At 54.2% G+C, this 19,325-nt stretch overlaps 1 protein-coding gene across 16 annotated transcripts in view; it reads left to right on the forward strand.

The window, feature by feature from the left end:
- The window catches only part of RAP1GAP2 (RAP1 GTPase activating protein 2), a gene marked incomplete at its 5' end in the record, with an annotated part of 219,295 nt that overhangs the window by 64,878 nt on the left and 135,092 nt on the right, over positions 1 to 19,325 (forward strand). For 3 of the 16 annotated variants that reach the window (XR_014793065.1, XM_084862907.1, XM_084862917.1), the window contains one exon: positions 13,782 to 13,942. The exons of the other annotated variants lie outside the window; for them this stretch is intronic. Coding sequence is in view for 2 of the 3 variants with exons in the window: in XM_084862907.1 (XP_084719033.1) it covers positions 13,836 to 13,942 (107 nt within the window). Of the gene's footprint in view, positions 1 to 13,781; positions 13,943 to 19,325 lie in introns of those variants that run through there. 16 annotated transcript variants of the gene reach the window in all.

Consider the following 19,325-nt stretch of genomic DNA (forward strand, 5'->3'; position numbering starts at 1 on the left):
GAAGTGCATGGACTGGTACAGAGATCCCCACACGGCACCTGGGGGAGGTGACGTCACTGGTTCAAGGACACATTGCCTGACACTGATCACCAGAGAAGGGGCTATCCCCTTTTCGATGCTCTCTCCGTGGCCCTCAAAACCTCAAGGAGAGAATCTCATTAGGCATGAATGTGTTTTCAGTGCCTCTGTCACACTGGCTAGCGGTCCTTGTTCACCGAGCGTGGTGTGGGCTCAGGCTCAGGCTCAGGGCCTTGGGCAGGCAGCAGGGATGCTTCTGGAATGCAACATCATTGTTTCATTTTCGTTATGCTTACTTTAAAAAAGGTAGACAATTTTTTCTTTTTTTATTGTTTAAAGTATTACATAAGTCTCCTCCCCCATGGCCCCCCCCACAGCCATCCCCATCCCCGAGGGCAGGCCCCCCCTGCCCCACTGTCTGTGAAAAGTAGACAGTTTTTAAAGGTTGGTTTTAGATTTGCAGAAAAATTGAGAAGACAGTCCAGAGGGGTTCCCACATACCCCATAATCAAGTTCCCCTGTTGATATCTTGGATTAGTGTGGTACATTAGCTATAATTAATGAACCAATAGTGATATTTACTAAAGTTCCTATTTTTTTTTAATATTGTCTGTTGAAATATTGTCTGTTTCACAGTGTGTCTCCCATCTCTTTTATTTTTATTTTTTAAATATATTTTATTGATTTATTTTACAGAGAGGAAGGGAGAGGGGTAGAAAGTTAGAAACATTGATCAGCTGCCTCTTGCACACTCCCCCCCCCCCCCCCCCCACTAGGGATATGCCTGTAACCAAGGTACATGCTCTTGACTGGAATCGAACCAGGAACCCTTCAGTCCGCAGGTTGATGCTCTATCGACTGAACCAAACTGATTTCGGTATAAAGTTCCTGGTTTTTACAGGTTTTCTTAGTTTCCCCCACATTTACTGTTCGAGGACTTCCTTCTGGACCACACATTACATGTAGTTTTCACATCTCCGCAGGCCCCTCTTGGCTGTGGCAGTTCCTCAGACTGCTTGAGTCAATGACCTGGTAGCAGTTTTGAGGACAGTTCCGTGACGGTTTTGGCCAAGTGGGTGATAAGATGCCCTTCCAATGGGATGCATCTGATGCTTCTCTCGTGATCAGGCGGGGGTTACAGGGCTTGGGGGAGGCCACAGAGGTAAAGTGCCACTTCCATCACATAATATCAAAAGCACCTGTGATCAGTATGACCCATCACCGTTGACCTTGGCCTCGATCACCTGACTAAGCAGCATTTGTCAAGTGTCTCCACTGTAAAGCTAGTCTTTGTTTCCTCGGTCCATCCTGAACTCTTTGGAAGGAAGTCAGCATGCGCAGCCCACACCCAAGGAGAAGGGCATTTACTTATTTTTTATTTTATTTATTTAAAAAAAATATATTTCATTGATTTTTTTACAGAGAGTAGGGAGAGAGATAGTTAGAAATATCTATGAGTCATCGATCAGCTGCCTCTTGCACGCCCCCTACTGGGGATGTGCCCGCAACCAAGGTACATGCTCCTGACCAGAATTGAACCCGGGACCCTTGTGTCCACAGGCTGACGCTGAGCCAAACCGGTTTTGGCAGAAGGGCATTTATTATAGTTAGTTTTTTTGTTACCTTATTTGTGGAAAATGATTCTATCCATGTATGGTATTAATACAAAGTATTTTTTTTTTTTTTTTTAAAAAGTAAGTTGCTTTATAGAAGAGTATTAAGTCACTGGAGGCAAGTACTATTCGGTGATAAATTAAGTAAATAAGTAAAGTGGTAGATGTTAGAGCAGTGGTTGGCAAACTCATGAGTCCACAGAGCCAAATAGCAATAGTACAACGATGGAAATTTCTTTGGAGAGCCAAGTTTTTTAAACTTAAACTTCTTCTAACGCCACTTCTTCAAAATAGACTCACCCAGGCCGTGGTGTTTTGTGGAAGAGCCACACTTAAGTGGCCAAAGAGCCGCATGTGGCTCGCGAGCCGCAGTTTGCTGACCACGGTGTTCGAGGAACGCTGGAGGCAGGTGGATGTGGAGATACAGGCTGGGAAATGCACAGGCCTCGGGCTCACCTCCCAAGGCCCCTTCAGACAGGGAACGGGGAGCAGGTGTATGTTCCTGGGCAGTGACAGCTGTGGCCCCTGAAGTCCCAAACAGCCCCGAAGAGCTGTGGCCGCCCCAGGGATTGGCGTGACGACTCCCTGGACGTGACCTTTCCGCTCTCCTTCTCCCCTGGTCCTCTTGAACTTGCAGCATTTCTGACAGACCAGCTCGGAGACCCGGGGTGGGGAGAGCCTGTGGCAGCCCCTGTGTAGGTGGCCTCTGGAGGTCGAGGCCTTTAACCTCCCTACAAGCTCAGGGTCAGAAGCGCCCTTCACGAATGTTCACTCCACAGCCCAGGCGGTGTTGGCAGCTTGTGTTTATAGCTGGAGCAGGGTCCTGTCTAGGTCAGGGCCGGTCAGGGCCGACACGGAACAAGCACATGTGTGGCCAACAGGTAGTGTTGGCCACCCACCCTTGGGTGCAAAGGAAGTTACACTGCACTTTTCTTTTCTTTTAAAATATGTTTTTATTGATTTCAGAGAGGAAGGAAGAGAAAGAGAGAGAGAGAGAGAAACAATAATGATGAGAGATCTACTGGGGATGGAGCCTGCAACCTGAGCTTCTTGCCCCGCCCAGGAATCAAACCGTGCCTTCCTAGTTTATATTATAGATTGATGCTCAACCACTGAGCCATCCAGCTGGGCCATTTTTCTTTTTGTAAATTTTTTTTACATGGAATTTATTGGGGTCACATTGGTTCCTCCAAACCATACAGGTTTCAAGTGTACATCATGATGAAACATCATCTGCAAAAAACAAAACAAAACAAAACAAAACAAAAATCCCAAAAAACAAAACAAACAAACAAAAAAAACATCAGCTGCATGCTGCATCCTTTGTCCATTGCCCCAAGCAAAGGCTCTTTCCCTCTCTATTCCCCCACCCCCCTTTGCCCACCTCCACCTATCCCCACCCACTCCTTTATTTTTCTAAAAATACTTAAAAAAAAAAAAATCCCTCTAAGGCCCTGGCTGGTTTGGCTCAGTGGCTAGAGCGTCACTGAAGGGTCCTGTCTAGGTCAGGGCTGGTCAGGGCCGACACGGAACAAGCACACGCGTGGCCAACAGGTAGTGTTGGCCACCCACCCTTGGGTGCAGAGGAAGTTACACTGCACTGAAGGGTCTGAAGCAGGGGTCTTCAAACTACGGCCCGCGGGCCACATGCGGCCCGCAGAGGAGTCTGATCCGGCCCGCCAGGTTTTTTGGGCAGTGAGCGCAGCCGAGGTGTTACAGTAGGAATTAGTAGTTCATATAGTCCGGCCCTCCAGCTCTCTGAGGGACCGTGATCTGGCCCCCAGTTTAAAAAGTTTGAGGACCCCTGGAAGGGTCCTGGGTCATACTCTCAATTAACCCCATGAGTAGACTTCCGCCCAGCATCCGGCTGCCCTTTGGGGCGGGCAGGGCGGGGTGAGGCCTGCCCAGCATCATGAAGAAGGCGTTCTTGTAACTGACTTGGGGCCACTTGAAGGTCACTGCCGGCCTTGCCTGGGACAGCCTTCCACCTTCTCCACGCGTCCCCAGCAGAGACAGGGTTGATGGATGGTGTTCACACAAAGCTGGCTGCTCAGCCCAGCCCAGCCCCAGTGACCTTGGCACTGCTCGAATGTATGAAGAAGGAGGAAGAATCGGGAAACGCTGGTCCTTCAGTTATTAGCTGTGACCCATCATCTGTGACCCGTCTTGCTTTGTGACTGAGTGAGGGGGGGTAGGGGAGGAGAGAAAATGGGTGGAAGCCAGGAGTTGGTTGGGGTGGAAGGAAACTGGGTGCAGTTTCTGAAGCTGCTTGGGGCCTGGCGTCTTCCTTGAGGTGGAGGGGAGCTGCACCCGCAGAGCTTAGATTTCAGCAAGAGGGATGCAGGCCAGAGGCGGGAGACTTCCCTGACTGGAAGCAGACCCAGTGAAAAGCCTGCAAATTGCAGACCAGCAACTGCTCAGCAGGCGGCGCAGAGCCGGGGAGTCTGTGCCCTCCCGGTGGCTAAGCTTTGCGTTTGCCGCGGAGGTGCCGGACCTAATGCCCGCAGGAAAGAGCCATCAATCCATCAACAAGTGCAGCGCCCAGTGAGGGGAAGCCCTGGACAGAGCAGTTCCCTCAGGAAAGGAGGTCCCACCATAGTTCTTTAGGGACTGTAGAAGCAGGAGATCAATTAATTCAGAAACTGGGAAACAGGAAAAAGTGAATTTCTCAGGAATCAGGTAGATAGGGCTCCGACTTTTGAATGTTCTGCGTGACTAGGCTTGTGAGCGATCTGCTGTGCTTGGCAACACACACACACACACACACACACACACACACGTACACACATGTGCAAACAAACATGCACAAACACATGCACATACGCACACACGCGCACACACACGCACACACTCATGCACACATAAGCACACACACACACAGGTGCACACACTCATACACACGCACACGCACACACACTGTGCTGGGAATACGAGCACATCTCGCTGGCCACACCGTGGGCATCTCCATGTCAGTAAACCAGCCAGACGCAGCAGGAGCTCAGTCTTTCTCACAGCTCCTTTAAAAACAGTTTTAGGAGAATGTGGAGTTTATTCGATGGGACATCAAACAAAACCCACCCAGCGCTCCCTTTATTTCTACGGGTTCTCCCACCCAAAACCTCCGACAACCATTTCGCACCACAAGATGGCTAGCAGGGACTAGAAAGGTGCCGAGCTCCCCAAAGGGACAGGTGCTCAGCTTGAGGGCGATGACTGGGTCAGAGGACCCCGTTTCTGGGGGCGCCCACCCTTGCTCTGTCACAGCAGCAGGTCAGTACCACGGTCCCGGGACCGGAGGCTGATGTCAGGGACACCCTGAACGTGGGATTGGCAGGAGCTGCTGGCCGAGGCCGACCTCTTCCTCCCTCCGCACTTCTTCCCATGGCTTCCCTGTCAGACCCTGCGCTGCTCCGCGAGGGCCGGAGAGACCGATGCTGAGACCAGGCTGAGAGGCTTCTCCGAAAAAGAGAGGGGGAAGCAGCGAGGCTCCTTACACACGTAGGACTTGCCAGGGGACAATATTAGATGGTCCAGAAAGCAGTGACAAAGGAGCAGCTTCTCAAATAAGCATGGGCCAGGTATTCCTTCATGCATGTTGATCCAGACACAGAGGCCAGAGCCTTATTGAGAGAGAGAGAGAGAGAGAGAGAGAGAGAGAGAGAGAGAGAGAGAGAGACACCTCTTCCTCATGCCCCAACCAGGTAATATGCCCTGACTAGGGATTGAACCTGTAACCTTTGGTGGGACAATGCTCCTATGAACAGAGGGCCCTGCTCTTGTTTGAGGTGAGATTTACATACATTGAAATGCACATATCTTAATTATACATTTTGGAGGAATGGATCCCACCACCCTGTCCTGATATAGAACATTTCCATCCATCTCTCCAGAAAACCCCCCACTCCCAGAGACAGCCACTGCTCTCATTTTTTTGTGTGCCTCAGATGGTCTGGCTTAGAACTCCATATAAATGGAATCATACAGTAAGTATATTTGGCATCGGCTTCTTTCACTCAGCATCATGTTTTTGAAATTCAGCCATGTGGTTGCATGTGTCAGTATTTTGTTCCTTTTTTGTGGCGGAGTGGCAGTCCATGGTGTGGGTATATCACAGTTTGTTGATGGGCTGTCTCTTGAATAAACCTGTGAACGTTTCCACACAAGTCTTTGTGCAGCCCGTGTATGCTCATTTAGTCCTTGTGAGAGCTCCAGGAGGATGGCACTGTTCTTACCCCCATTTTACAGATGGCAACACTGAGGCTCAGAAAGCTAAATTTCTAGCCCAAGGCCACACAGAAAGTAAAAGCTGGAGATGGGATTCTACACCAGGTTTGTCTGACTTCAGGGCCTTTTCGTTTTTATTTTATTTATTTATTTATTTATTTATTTAATATATTTTATTGAATTTTCACAGAGAGGAAGGGAGAGGGACAGAGAGCTAGAAACATCAATGAGAGAGAAACATCGACCAACTGCCTCCTGCACATCCCCACAGGGTGTGTGCCTGCAACCAAGGTACATGCTCTTGACCGGAATTGAACCTGGGACCTTTCAGTCCTCAGACCGACGCTCTATCCACTGAGCCAAACCGGTTTTGGCAGGGTCTTTTCGTTTTTATTCCCTTACTAGTATCTCCTTACCACAGCTGATGGAGGCCAGTAAGTAGAGGGACACGTGGGTCCTCACCTCAGTGGCCTATCAGTTCATAACTCAGTTTTAGCTCAGCACAACAGGTGGTATTGATAAGAATGGCGTGACTCACCAGGAAAAGGTTAATAAAAGTAGGGAAGACATTTCAGAGAAGTCTGTCGCCAAGGTCATGGCAGGGAAAGCGAGCAAGCAAACAAGCAGAAGTTTTGCTGCTTAAAGCTCTGCTGTCTGGAAATCTCACTTAGGTGTGATACGTCATCTCCCGAGGAGGCCGGGCACAAGGGCCAAAGGCACTGACTGGGCATATAAAATAGTATATAAATAATACATGCGCGAGGAGCCACTCTGGTTTTTTTAGAGCCAAACAGAGTGGATTTTTGGAGAGCCTGCTGGTTCTTGCTTTGAAAGATGTTGCTAAGCAATGCTGCTAATATTATGGAAAGACAGCTTCCCTCCCCACTTTTCCACTCGGCCCAGAAACCCTAGAGCTGGGAGTGACTGGGGGGAGCAGCAGCTGGGGAGGATTGGTAATGGGCGGGGAGGATTGGTAATCGGTGGGGAGGGTTGGTAATGAGTGGGGAGGGTTGGTAATGAGTGGGGAGGATTGGTAATGAGTGGGGAGGGTTGGTAATCGGTGGGGAGGATTGGTAATCGGTGGGGAGGGTTGGTAATGAGTGGGGAGGGTTGGTAATGAGTGGGGAGGATTGGTAATCGGTGGGGAGGGTTGGTAATGAGTGGGGAGGGTTGGTAATGGGCGGGGAGGGTTGGTAATGAGTGGGGAGGGTTGGTAATGAGTGGGGAGGATTGGTAATCGGTGGGGAGGGTTGGTAATGAGTGGGGAGGGTTGGTAATGGGCGGGGAGGGTTGGTAATGAGTGGGGAGGGTTGGTAATGAGTGGGGAGGATTGGTAATGAGTGGGGAGGGTTGGTAATCGGTGGGGAGGATTGGTAATCGCTGGGGAGGGTTGGTAATCAGTGGGGAGGGTTGGTAATGGGCGGGGAGGGTTGGTAATCAGTGGGGAGGGTTGGTAATGGGCGGGGAGGGTTGGTAATGGGTGGGGAGGGTTGGTAATCGGTGGGGAGGATTGGTAATGAGTGGGGAGGGTTGGTAATGAGTGGGGAGGGTTGGTAATGGGCGGGGAGGGTTGGTAATGAGTGGGGAGGGTTGGTAATGGGCGGGGAGGGTTGGTAATGGGCGGGGAGGGTTGGTAATGAGTGGGGAGGGTTGGTAATGGGCGGGGAGGGTTGGTAATCAGTGGGGAGGATTGGTAATCAGTGGGGAGGGTTGGTAATGGGCGGGGAGGGTTGGTAATGAGTGGGGAGGGTTGGTAATCGGTGGGGAGGGTTGGTAATGAGTGGGGAGGATTGGTAATGAGTGGAGAGGATTGGTAATCGGTGGGGGAGGATTGGTAATGAGTGGGGAGGATTGGTAATCGCTGGGGAGGGTTGGTAATCGGTGGGGAGGGTTGGTAATCGGTGGGGAGGGTTGGTAATGGGTGGGGAGGATTGGTAATGAGTGGGGAGGGTTGGTTAGGGTTAGGGTTAGGGTTGGTAATGGGCGGGGAGGGTTGGTAATCGGTGGGGGAGGATTGGTAATGAGTGGGGAGGGTTGGTAATGAGTGGGGAGGGTTGGTAATGGGCGGGGAGGGTTGGTAATCGGTGGGGAGGGTTGGTAATCAGTGGGGAGGGTTGGTAATGGGTGGGGAGGGTTGGTAATCGGTGGGGAGGGTTGGTAATGAGTGGGGAGGGTTGGTAATTGGTGGGGAGGGTTGGTAATCAGTGGGGAGGGTTGGTAATCAGTGGGGAGGGTTGGTAATGGGTGGGGAGGGTTGGTAATCGGTGGGGAGGGTTGGTAATGAGTGGGGAGGATTGGTAATGAGTTGGGAGGGTTGGTAATGAGTGGGGAGGGTTGGTAATGAGTGGGGAGGGTTGGTAATGAGTGGGGAGGGTTGGTAATGAGTGGGGAGGGTTGGTAATGGGTGGGGAGGATTGGTAATGAGTGGGGAGGATTGGTAATGGGTGGGGAGGGTTGGTAATGAGTGGGGAGGGTTGGTAATCGGTGGGGAGGGTTGGTAATCGGTGGGGAGGGTTGGGTTGGTAATCGTTGGGGAGGGTTGGGTTGGTAATCAGTGGGGAGGACTGGTAATCAGTGGTAGGGGGGCAGGTGGGACCCTGGGTCCTTGGCCCCTGACTCCCTTCAGGGACCCCTGGGCAGCTTCCATGCAAAATTTACTTCTTCATGTTCATCAGAAACTCCACACCCAGAAAAACCCCTGTGGTAAAAATTACAGTCATGCCACTTAGACTCATGGATTCAGAATTCCACAAACGAACCAAAAGGAACTATTTTAAACGCCCTCAGGAACCCAAGGAGGAGAGGAAGAACTCCTCTCTTCTCCCGGCCCCCAGTTTGTCACCCCTGCAGGGGAGGCAGCAGGGTTCGGGCGGACATGCGTTGCAGCTCAGGGTGCCACATGAGTGCAGTCCACAGGCTGGACGCCTGCCATCCAGTGGGATCTGTGGGTTTCCTCGGGGCCTGGCTTCCTTTCCCCCAGGACTCGGAAATGCCACACGAGTACACCAAGATGTCTTTCCAAACTCTGAGCCGGCTTCTCGCCAGAACTTCAGTTCAGTCTGATATGTGTGGCTGCGGTTCCCAAGCGTGGCTTTTAGGCCTCCCAGCACGGCCTGATGCTGCCACCAAAAGACCCTGTTTTGGGGGGACGGACCCGTGTGGGGTGGTCGGCCTCTGACAGAGGAGGTTGGGAGCCGGGAGGAGAGTCAACATGTTGGCAAAGACTCCTGTCGCTCTCTCTTTTCAAAATAGAAACTGCTTCCCTACCTCAAATGACCTTCTCAATGTTTCCCTTACTCACCACTCCCCCCTCCCGTGCTAGGCCTGTCCCTCCCTGCCCTCCCTCTCCCTCTCCCTCTCCCCCTTGCTTTTCTCCTTTTCCTCTTATGGTGGTATTCCAGACATGCAACTGTAATGTGGCCCAGCAGGGGGCGCTGATGTACCAGCCAAGCATGAAGGGCTGTCTTAGAAACACAGGTGTGAGTGCTCTCTGCAGAAGTCGGAGCTGAGGGGGGCTTCTGAGTGATCCCTCCCAGCTGGTGTGCGTCATGGGTGTGCCTCCAAAGGCTTAAGAGTCAGGATGCCTGCCTGTCCTGAGCAGGTCTAACATTATATGTTTATAACCCTTGGATTACTCCAAAGTTTGTGTGATTCACGGATGGATGCAGGCATTGACCCTGCAGAAGGGGTGGGGGTGAGGATAAGGCATCTCAAGATCTGTTTTCCTAAAAGTTCCCACCCATTGGCTCCAAAGCCCCTCTTGCCCTACATCTACTCCCAGTCCATTTTGTAGGGACCTAGAGGCCCTGGGCGTCAGGTGGCGGTGGTGGGGATGGGGTGGAGGTGGGGGACAGGGAGGAGGCACCGCCCCAGCCTCGCTCTGAGACTCAGGCTCCAGCAGTGCGGCCGATGCCCAGTTTCACACGGATGTGTCTCCCCGAGCCAGTTCCCAGGCACAGAAGGCCCTTTTCTTCAGGACCAAGCATGCGTGTCTGCCTGTCTCACCCCGCTGGCCCCTTAGGACCGGGCTGTGCAGCTGTCTGCTCTGTGTTCATGATTAACTTCTCTGTCCCCCTCCCCCTCCACTCCCACCCAGGGCCCCCCCCCCCCGCCCCCCTGAGCCTTTGGGTTTCCCCAGTTTGGGGCAGACACCCAGGCTGGCAGCTGCCTGGCACTTTGTTCTCAGGGACTGTGGGCTCGGGGGAGGAGGACTGACATGGCCTCTGAGGTCCTGTGATCTGGGGATAAGTTCTGCCCAGGAGAAGACCTCACGCCCTGCGGACTGAGGGTGTCCACCCGGCTCAGTCCACCCCGAAGTGACCCACGGAGGAGGCCTGAGAAGCCCTTTGAATCACTGATGTGAAAAGTGGCCCCTACGGTTCTCTTTCAAACTTTGTGATTTCTCCGAGGACCTAGCTTTTGTTTGGTGCTAGCCTGTGGCTAACAGCTAACACTTACCTACTTTCCTCTTTTAATGAAGGTGACTCAGACTCTGAGTCTTTGCCAGGCCATAGCAGGGAGCTAAAATGTAAGAAATTTGTATTTGTTTCCATGGTATGAATGACAAGTGATAATGGATTTTCATTTTGGGTAATAACAGTGTTTTCTTTTAAAATTAAGTAAAGAGTGAGTTGACTTAGTTAAAGCAAAAAGAATAAGTTAACATTGCCGAAACCGGTTTGGCTCAGTGGTAGAGCGTTGGTCTGCGGACTGAAAGGTCCCAAGTTCGATTCCGGTTAAGGGCATGTACATTGGTTGCGGGCACATCCCCGGTAGGGGGTGTGCAAGAGGCAGCTGGTCGATGTTTCTCTCTCATCGACGTTTCTGGCTCTCTATCTCTCTTCCTTCACCTCTGTAAAATATCAATAAAATATATATATAAAAAAAAGAATAAGTAAACATTATTCTATGGCAGTGTTTCACAAAGTGTGGTACGCGTACCCCCAGGGGTACGGGAAGAGTTTGGTGGGGATATGCACTGCACATGCTTACCTGCGCCTAATTCTACGTTCTCATGAGTACGAGGGGGACTCAGCGTTACAAAAATTATAGAAGGGGTACACATAGGTCAAACGTTTGGGAAACACTGTTCTATGATGTTAAGACAAAAACTTGTGGAGATGGTATGCAAATTGCTTAATTTTGGGGAACAGTGGCTGGGTCACGAGGCACAAGTGAGGTGGGAATGGGCGGTTGGTGGCTGTGTGTGTATGAGGCCCTGCTTGTTCTGGGTAAGGGTCATCTTCCATTACCCTAGTCTAGTGGTGGGCAAACTGTGGTGGCTCGAGAGCCGCTGTTTGCCGCTCTGTTGACGAATGAGTTAGCCGACCACTGGGATAGGGGCCTCATCACAAGGAACCACGACAGCCTGTAATTATTGGAAGGGAGAGTCTAGGTCAGTGGTCGGCAAACTCATTCGTTAACAGAGCGGCAAACAGCGGGCCACCGGTTTGCCGACCACTGACTGCCCTAGTCTCTCACATAAGCTGGTCGCTTCCCGAATGGTTGATGGATGTTGGTGCAACGGACAAGGCCAGCACAGACAGTCATCACCTTCCCTGCTGTGGCTGGGTTCCTTTCTGCTGTGAGGTTTCCTGTGGGGGGTGTGGGCAGAAGGAAGGACCTCTATCTCTTAGGGCTCCCGGAATCGGATCAGACTGTGATCTTTTGGGGACAACCTTGTATTTCCAGCCCATTAGGGGTGGAGATAATCGTGGCCTCAGAGGGCCTGGGACCCCAGAACTACAACGAATCAAGTTACCTGCTTGGTGGAAAAAAATGTTCGCCTTCATCCCAAGGTCCTGTTGCCCCACTGATGCATTGGACTTAAAATATCTTTTAAACAGTGAGGAGATGAGTAGGGCCACGCATACTCACCCACCTGGGAGAGAGCCAGGCCTCGCCCTCAGACAAGCAGCCTGCCCTTGTGTGTGGATAAAACATGCCCACTGCTGGGGCTAGGCCTATGGTAGGTGTCCCAGTATCCTCCCTGCCATTGGGCCGAAGCGATCCGTGAGCTAACCGCTCAGGTCCGTGTTCTGCTGGAGGCAGGACAAGCCCTGGGCTGCTGGTGCCGGCTCTGCCCTCTCCCCCGCTCAGGACAATCATTTCCCCGTCCTTTTTCCAGACTGACTCTCAGGTCACTGCTGCTGTGGTCCTTGCAGCTGGTCTAGCTGCAATCCCAGAGGTGGGGCCTCGGTCACTCACTCTCTGGCTATAAGTAGATGTCCATGGCAACACTTGTGACACCCCCCCGCCCCCCACGTCCAGGCAGGCTCAGGGGGGCCGGGGGCACTGTTAATGGATGCTTCATAAATAAACCAGGCACATTTTGGCACCAGCCGCGTGCTCCCGCTCTGCTCCTCCACCCCAACTCCGATGCCAGCAAGAAGCTGTGCCCACACAGAAGGGGGGTTGAGGCCCAGGCCTTTGAGCTCCTGTCACCTCTCCAGCAAGGCCCTCGTGCCTGTCTGGATTTTGTGTGCTTGCTTCGACACAAGATTTCATTAAAAAAACAACAAGGCAAATTGCCTCGGGGACCTCCTTGGCCCCACCAAAGCTGTTCCCAAGGATGGACTCACTGTCTGTGTTAATTCCCTCCAGCCCTCTCCCTGGTTGTCTTTCCTAGGGGGGCTGGAGGGAGAAGCGGAGCCAGTGGACACACCCTGGGTGATGGTAGGGGTGGTGGTGAGAGGGGGCAGCAATAGAAGTGGGGCTTAGGAGCATGCTGACTTCATAGCAGAGACCAGGCCGGGACCCTTTCCCACCAACTGGCGGGACCGTGTCCGAGAGGACGAAGCTTGCACGCGGTGCGCAGGAGCCGGGGAAGAACCGGACCCAGCGTGTGTGCAGCCGTCAGCGCTAGCGCCAGGGATGCTGGTAGGGTGGGATGCTACCCCATCCCAACCCCTGCGTCTCTCTGGCAACCGGGAACGCGTGGCCAAAGTGTAGCCTCGGGGATATTGACTATTGACCTTAGGTTGTGCCAAACTCCGGGGGCCTGGGCAAAAAATGTTAACGGGGGACTGACCCCCGCCACTAAGGCATCCACGCTGGAGTGAGCCACCGCACCCCACCGCACCGCACCCCACCCCACCCCACCCCACAGTCTTTTCCCGAAGGAGGGGAGAGGCGAGAGGCAGCCTCTGTCTGAATCAAAACGCCCGAAAGCCTCAGGCCGGGGAGGGCGGGCGCCCCTCTCTCCCTGGCCGCCAGGTTCTGGGCGGGGAGCCCGCGGCGGCGCCCGCGCGCGAAGGTAGTTTCGCTGGGACCGAGGACGCGCGTTTGCTCCCGGTGTCTGTGTTTCTCCTGTTTTTAAAGACCGTGACCGCATCGGGGAAGTATCCCGGCGGCCGGGCCGGCAGAGGCGTCAGCTCCGGGGCCGGGGAGGGGGTCCGGGAAGGGACCCGGCCCGGCCGGCGGGGGCGGGGAGGGGTGCGCGGAGGTGGGGACGGACGGGGAGGGAGGCGGCAGCCCGGCGGGGGCAGAGGGCGAACACGGGCGCCGAGACCCCGAAAGCGCCGAGCTCGGGACCACCTCCGGGGGCTGCCAGGCGGCCGGGCGGGCGGGATGCAGGATCTGCTCGCCGCCGGGGCGCCGCGGACCCAGCTCGGGAGGCGGGGTCAGGGCGGGTCCCGGCGCGGGCGGGCGACGGGCCAGAGCCGGAGCCCCGGAGCCGCCCGTCCCGGCGGCCGCGCCCCGAGCGAGCCTCGCCATGCCCGCGCCGGGACAGCGGGCGCCGGCCGCCCCACGGGCCCCGCGGAGCCGCTGAAGGTCGCGGGGAGGGACGCCCGGCCGGTCACCTGACGCGGGGCACCTGGGCGGGGCGGGTCCATGCGCGGCGGGCGGGCGGGCGGCCGGGGCCGGGCGGGCGGCGCGGCGCGGAGCGCGCGGGGCCGGGCCGGCGGGGGCGCGCGGCGGGCGGGCGGGCGGGCGGGCGAGGGCGCGGCCGGGACGGGCACCGGCGGCGGCCGCCTCGCCATGTCCCAGCCGGCGGGGAGGATGCACTGCCGGAAGGCGGGGATCCGCGCCGCCGTGGTGCTCATCGGACTCCTGCACAAATCCCGAAAGCAGAATAAAGAAAAAAGGTAAAGCCCGGCCGCGCCGCCGCCTCCCCCCCGCCGCTCCTGCGCTAAAACCCCCTTTTCTTTAGGGGCCTGCGTTCCCCAAAGGGCGTCTGGCTCCGAGTTGGGTTGGGAAATGCCTGGACCCCAGCGCTGTCGGTCGCGGAAGCGAGTTGGGAGCGTGGCCCGGACCCTGGCTGTTAGGAGAAAGCCCAGGCGGGGCAGCTGGGGGGCCCTGTCCGGTGTCCACAGACGGGCCCCGGGTCCTCAGCCCCTTCTCCCGGCGTTTGCCGATGGGGCCGGAGCCCGCGGCGCGGGCAGCACTGATCCACTCCGGGCGGCACAGTCCGGGCTCAGCCAGAGCGGCTCCGGGCGCTGGCGATGCCATTTGCTTCTCTGCAACTTGGCCGAGCCCGCGAGGTGCCCGCCAGGCCGCGGTCTGCCGGCTTGAGGATGGTTCTGGTCCGCAAGGAGCAAGTTTGGGGGTTGCTTCAACCCCTCCCTCCTCGATCCTCCTCCCCCAGGCCTCGCTGTCTTTGGGTTTTCCTGTCTCGAACGCTTCACTTTCCTTGGGGTTACTCTCTTTATTTTTTTGCTCCTGGGTATTGAACATCGTCCTCCCGGGTTATTTCAGAGTCACAACTGGACCACCTAGGAGATGAGGTGTGTGTGTGTGTGGGGTTTCCGGTGGGCCCAGGAGCTTCTGGGGGCAGCTTCCTAGGACCCCACGGAGCTGCCCTCACAGGCTGGCACAGCCTCTCTTCTCTGCTAGGGCACGGAGCCCCAAGCTTCCCCGGAGTTGGGGGTCGTGGGCAAAGACTGTTCACAGAGATGTGTGGAATTGGGGTAACCTCTGGCGCCCCTGCTGGATCCTAATTTCCAGGGGCGTGTTGGAGTGGCCAGCGCTTTGCTCTGTACTAGAGGAGGGTGAAGATAAGGACGGAGGAGCCGAGACCAGAGACCTGAGGGTGACTGGGGCCCTGGGACTTGCCCCAAAGCGGTGTGTGCCTGGGGAGGGGGCAGGCAGGGAGGGAGGACTTTGAGAAACCGGCACGGGTGGTCCCCGTGGCTGTCTCCGCTCCTGCCTCTAGCATCCCTCCTGCAAGGTGGTCCAGTGCGATGCTGCCTGCAGCACAGGGTGAGTCTCCAGTAAAAGGACTTCAGCCGATTATCCATGAAATGACATTGAGTCGCCTCCTGAGAAAGTTCTTCCCTTTCCAGTTCTCTGCAAATCCCCGTGATTTCTTCAAGGGGGAAAGTTCCTGGCTGGTGCTAGTGTGGCTTTAACACTCTTTATTATTTTTAAATATGTTTTTATTGACTTTAGAGAGAGGGGAAGGGAGAGGGAGAGAAACGTCGATGAGTGAGAGAAACATTGACAGGCTGCCTCCTGCACAGTTGCTGTTGGGGACTGAGCCACAACCCAAGCTCAGAATCGGCAGCCTCTTGGGGACAACGTTCAACCAACTGAGCCACACCAGCCTGGGCTGGCTCTCACACTTTATAAACACTCGCTAATCTCCTGTTTATAACAAAGAGCAGGACTCTGGCTCAGGGCCTTTCAAGGGCTGCTGGACACCCCGGGCCAAGCACTGTGGGGTTGGGTGCGATGCGGTGGGGTGGGGTGCGGTGCGGTGCGGTGCGGTGGCTCACTCCAGCGAGGGCGCCTTAGGGGGCTGGGGTCAGTCCCCCGTTAGCATTTGTTTGCCCGTCCCCAGGAGTTTGACACAACATAAGGCCAACGGTCAATTTTGCCCGAAGCTACACTTTGGCCACCTGTCTCAGGTTGCCAGGGAGACGCAGGGGTTGGGATGGGGTAGCATCCCACCCTCCCAGCATTCCCGGGTGTCCAGCGGTTCAGAATGGAAATGCTATGCAAATGCAATAGGAAATGGCAGGAGTCCTGCAGGTGACCTGGGAGTGACTGCTGTTAAGGACTCACATGTCTAGCAGAGAAGCTGCTGGAGAGACTCTGGAGCACAGTCCAGGCCCGGGCCCCATTCTCCTCTAGACATAGATTCTTTTCCATTCTCTTCCCTTCAGCTTTTATCTGCAGAGATGGGATGAACAAACCAATCCTCTCAAGTCAGGAGGATAGGGGGTGGCTGTTCTGGGTCAACCTGGCAACCTGGGCCCCCCCCCCTTTTTTTTTAAAAATATATTTTATTGATTTTACACAGAGAGGAATTGAGAGGGATAGAGAGTCAGAAACATCGATGAGAGAGAAACATCGATCAGCTGCCTCCTGCACACCCCCCACCCGGGGATGTGCCCGCAACCAAGGTACATGCCCTTGACAGGAATCGAAGCTGGGACCCTTCAGTCCGTAGGCCGACACTCTATCCACTGAGCCAAACCGGTTTCGGCTGGGCCCTTTTTGAGGAGTGAGAAGGAAGACGTATACTTGATAGAAGGCAGATGCATGGGACCAGTCCCTGTCTCTGAGTATGGGATCTGTGGTTTGGGAGAAGGGCGGGTGGTCCCTGCTCTGGGAGCTAGAAGTGCTAGTCCTGTGATGTGATGGTATAGATGCATTCTCCCTGAGCCTCAGTTTCTGCACCCACACCAAGGGCTTTCGAGGCTCAAGAACTAAGATAATGGGGGTTGGGGGGGCGGGGGGAAAGATGCAGCTGAAAGGCAGGAAGCACTGAGTGAGGATGGAGGGGTTCATCAGGGCTGCTCTCTCCAGCCTGGTCCTCCAGAAACCCAGGTAAGATGTCTGATGGTGCAGCCCCACTAGTAGTCAAGACCAGCCAGGCAGGGTCCGGGAAGCTGCAGGCAGGTCTGGGTCTGGGTGGGAAGGACCTGGACAGAGGACCGGAAGGGATTGGTCTGAGTGAGGATGCCCCAGGCTCATGGCGTCTTGTCCTTCCTCCTGGACGTACTGTGCTCTTTCCTGCAATGCAGCAGACGTTGGTGACCCTCCAGGCCCTGCCTTCACCCCATTCTGTTCTTGCTTCTTGGCATTCGGATTGGTTTGGCCACTGACTTACCCTATTGAGTGATTGATTTCACGTTGGTGTTAAGTGACTTTTGCCTCCCTTGCTGTAATCTGGAGTTTCTTTTTCTTTAAGCTACTGAGATCAGCTCAGGGCACACCATCGACCCTTCCCTCTGCGGCCGCCGGCCGTGGGGAGCCTGGTGCAGGCTGCAGCTGATCGTAAGCGCTCCCCAAACTCGCCAAGTGTGAAATTTGCTGAGTTCCTCCTTCCTCCCCCCTCTCTCTGCAGGGTCAGGTCAGACTAAGGCCCCTTCTTCATTTTCCCAAGAAGGCTTGACCCATCCATCTTCCCGGCACCTCTAATTGACAGGCATGCTCAGAGAAGACTCCTGGCTGCTGGCCATAGAAATGAAGTGGTCTGTGTGACTTGGGGTGACGGCCCAAAGCCCTTGCAATCTTCCCGCTCTCCCAGGACCACCTCGAACTAGTGTCTGTTGGGGCAGGCAGCTGTGCCAGGGAGGATGGTAATGACACGGGTATCCCATATGGGCCCAGAACCAGGACACTCCCGGGCACTCAAGAACTGTGCTCAAGGTTCCAGCTCAGTTTGCCTCCTGGAGAAATGGGTGTGGTATGCACGGGCCTTGGCGTGACAGCTCTTTACAGGGCTTGTGGGATGAGCTGGAAGTTCTGCTTCTTTCTTTCTTTCTTTTTTTTTTTTTTTTTATAAAATATATTTTATTGATTTTTTACAGAGAGGAAGGGAGAGGGATAGAGAGTGAGAAAAACGATGAGAGAGAAACATTGATCAGCTGCCTCCTGCACACCCCCTGCTGGGGATGTGCCCGCAACCAAGGTACATGCCCTTGACCGGAATCGAACCCGGGACCCTTCAGTCCGCAGACCGACGCTTTACCGCGGAGCCAAACCGGTTTTGGCTGTCCTTCTCTTCTGTAACAATGCTCACTCACTCTTCACACCACTGGCCAAACCATCTTTGGCGGTTCTGCTCCTTTCTGTCTTCTGGGGATGGCGTCACCTGGGATCCTGAAAAAGCAATGGTGTGTTTGAGGGGATGGGATTCAGGCCTGGTCCTAAGGAGGCACCCGGATGAAGCTTTCCTTGGAAGCTGGTTCTCAGAGGCTGTTTTCTCACAGGCCGGGCAGACCAGACCAGAGCACCGCTTGAGAAATGGCAGGAGTGGGTGGTGGGGCAAGGGGTGCCCTCTGGGGGGCAAAACTTGTGGCGGGAAGGACTGAGGCAGGAACACAGTCCAAATGTGTGTGCTCTGAAAGGCCGTAAGGTCAGCGTGACCTCAGGTGTGCACTGGAGAGAGTCCAGTTAGCATGAATCTGTGGTCGGCAAACTGCGGCTCGTGAGTCACATGCAGCTCTTTGGCCTCTTGAGTGTGGCTCTTCCACAAAATACCACGTACCCTAATTAAGTTCATAACAATGTACCTGCCTATATAGTTTAAGTTTAAAAAATTTGGCTCTCCAAAGAGATTTCAATCATACTGTTGATATTTGGCTCTGTTGACTAGTGAGCTTGCCTACCACTGGCATAAATGAAAAAGAACTCCCGTTCTCACTGGAGGTGGTTACTTTGGGATAACTCCCAACAAAGGGTTTATGAGGAAGAAAAAATATGAATTCACTGATCATTCAGCAAATCACTACATGGCAAGCCCTGGAGGGCAGAACAGGGAATCCGAGGAACCTGACTTCTCTGTTGTGGGTAGAATGTCTAGTGGGCTATTCCTGGGTAGGTTATTAGAAAAAGCTCATTCCTAGATTAAAAAAAAAAAAAAAGCACCTTTATTGCTGAAATTTTCAAGTGTGCATAAGAGGAGAGGGACTAGTGTAATACAGTACCCGGCTTGAAGTAAATCCCAGGCATATCATTTCATCCTTAAATATTTCAGGATGCATCTCAAATATAATTCTCCTAAAAATATAACACTACCATTATCTTACAGCCGACATCAACACTAATGTCTTAGTATCATATTCAGCCCGTGTTCAGTTTTCCCCGTTTGTCTCATAAAAGTGTGACTGGTGCTTTTTCCTCTTTATCTAGAAATGTTCTCTTCCAACCCCCCCCCCCCCCAATAATGGTTGAGGAAATGGAACTGTTGGTCTTAGTGAGTTTCCCACAGTCAGGATTTGGTGGGTGGTGTCTCTGGGCTCATTTCACCATATTCTTCTGTCCCTCATGTTACCCTCGATAGGTATTTAGCTTCAGAGGCTCTATCACAGGGGTCCTCAAACTTTTTAAAGTGGGGGCCAGATCACGGTCCCTCAGAGAGCTGGAGGGCTGGACTATATGAACTACTAATTCCTACTGTAACACCTCGGCTGCGCTCACTGCCCAAAAAACCTGGCGGGCCGGATCAGACTCCTCTGCGGGCCGCATGTGGCCCGCGGGCCGTAGTTTGAAGACCCCTACATCAGATGCGTTTTGTTT

This window comes from Pipistrellus hanaki (genome assembly GCF_964339955.1).
Source record: "Pipistrellus hanaki genome assembly, chromosome: 16".
Classification (NCBI taxonomy): Eukaryota; Metazoa; Chordata; class Mammalia; order Chiroptera; family Vespertilionidae; genus Pipistrellus; species Pipistrellus hanaki.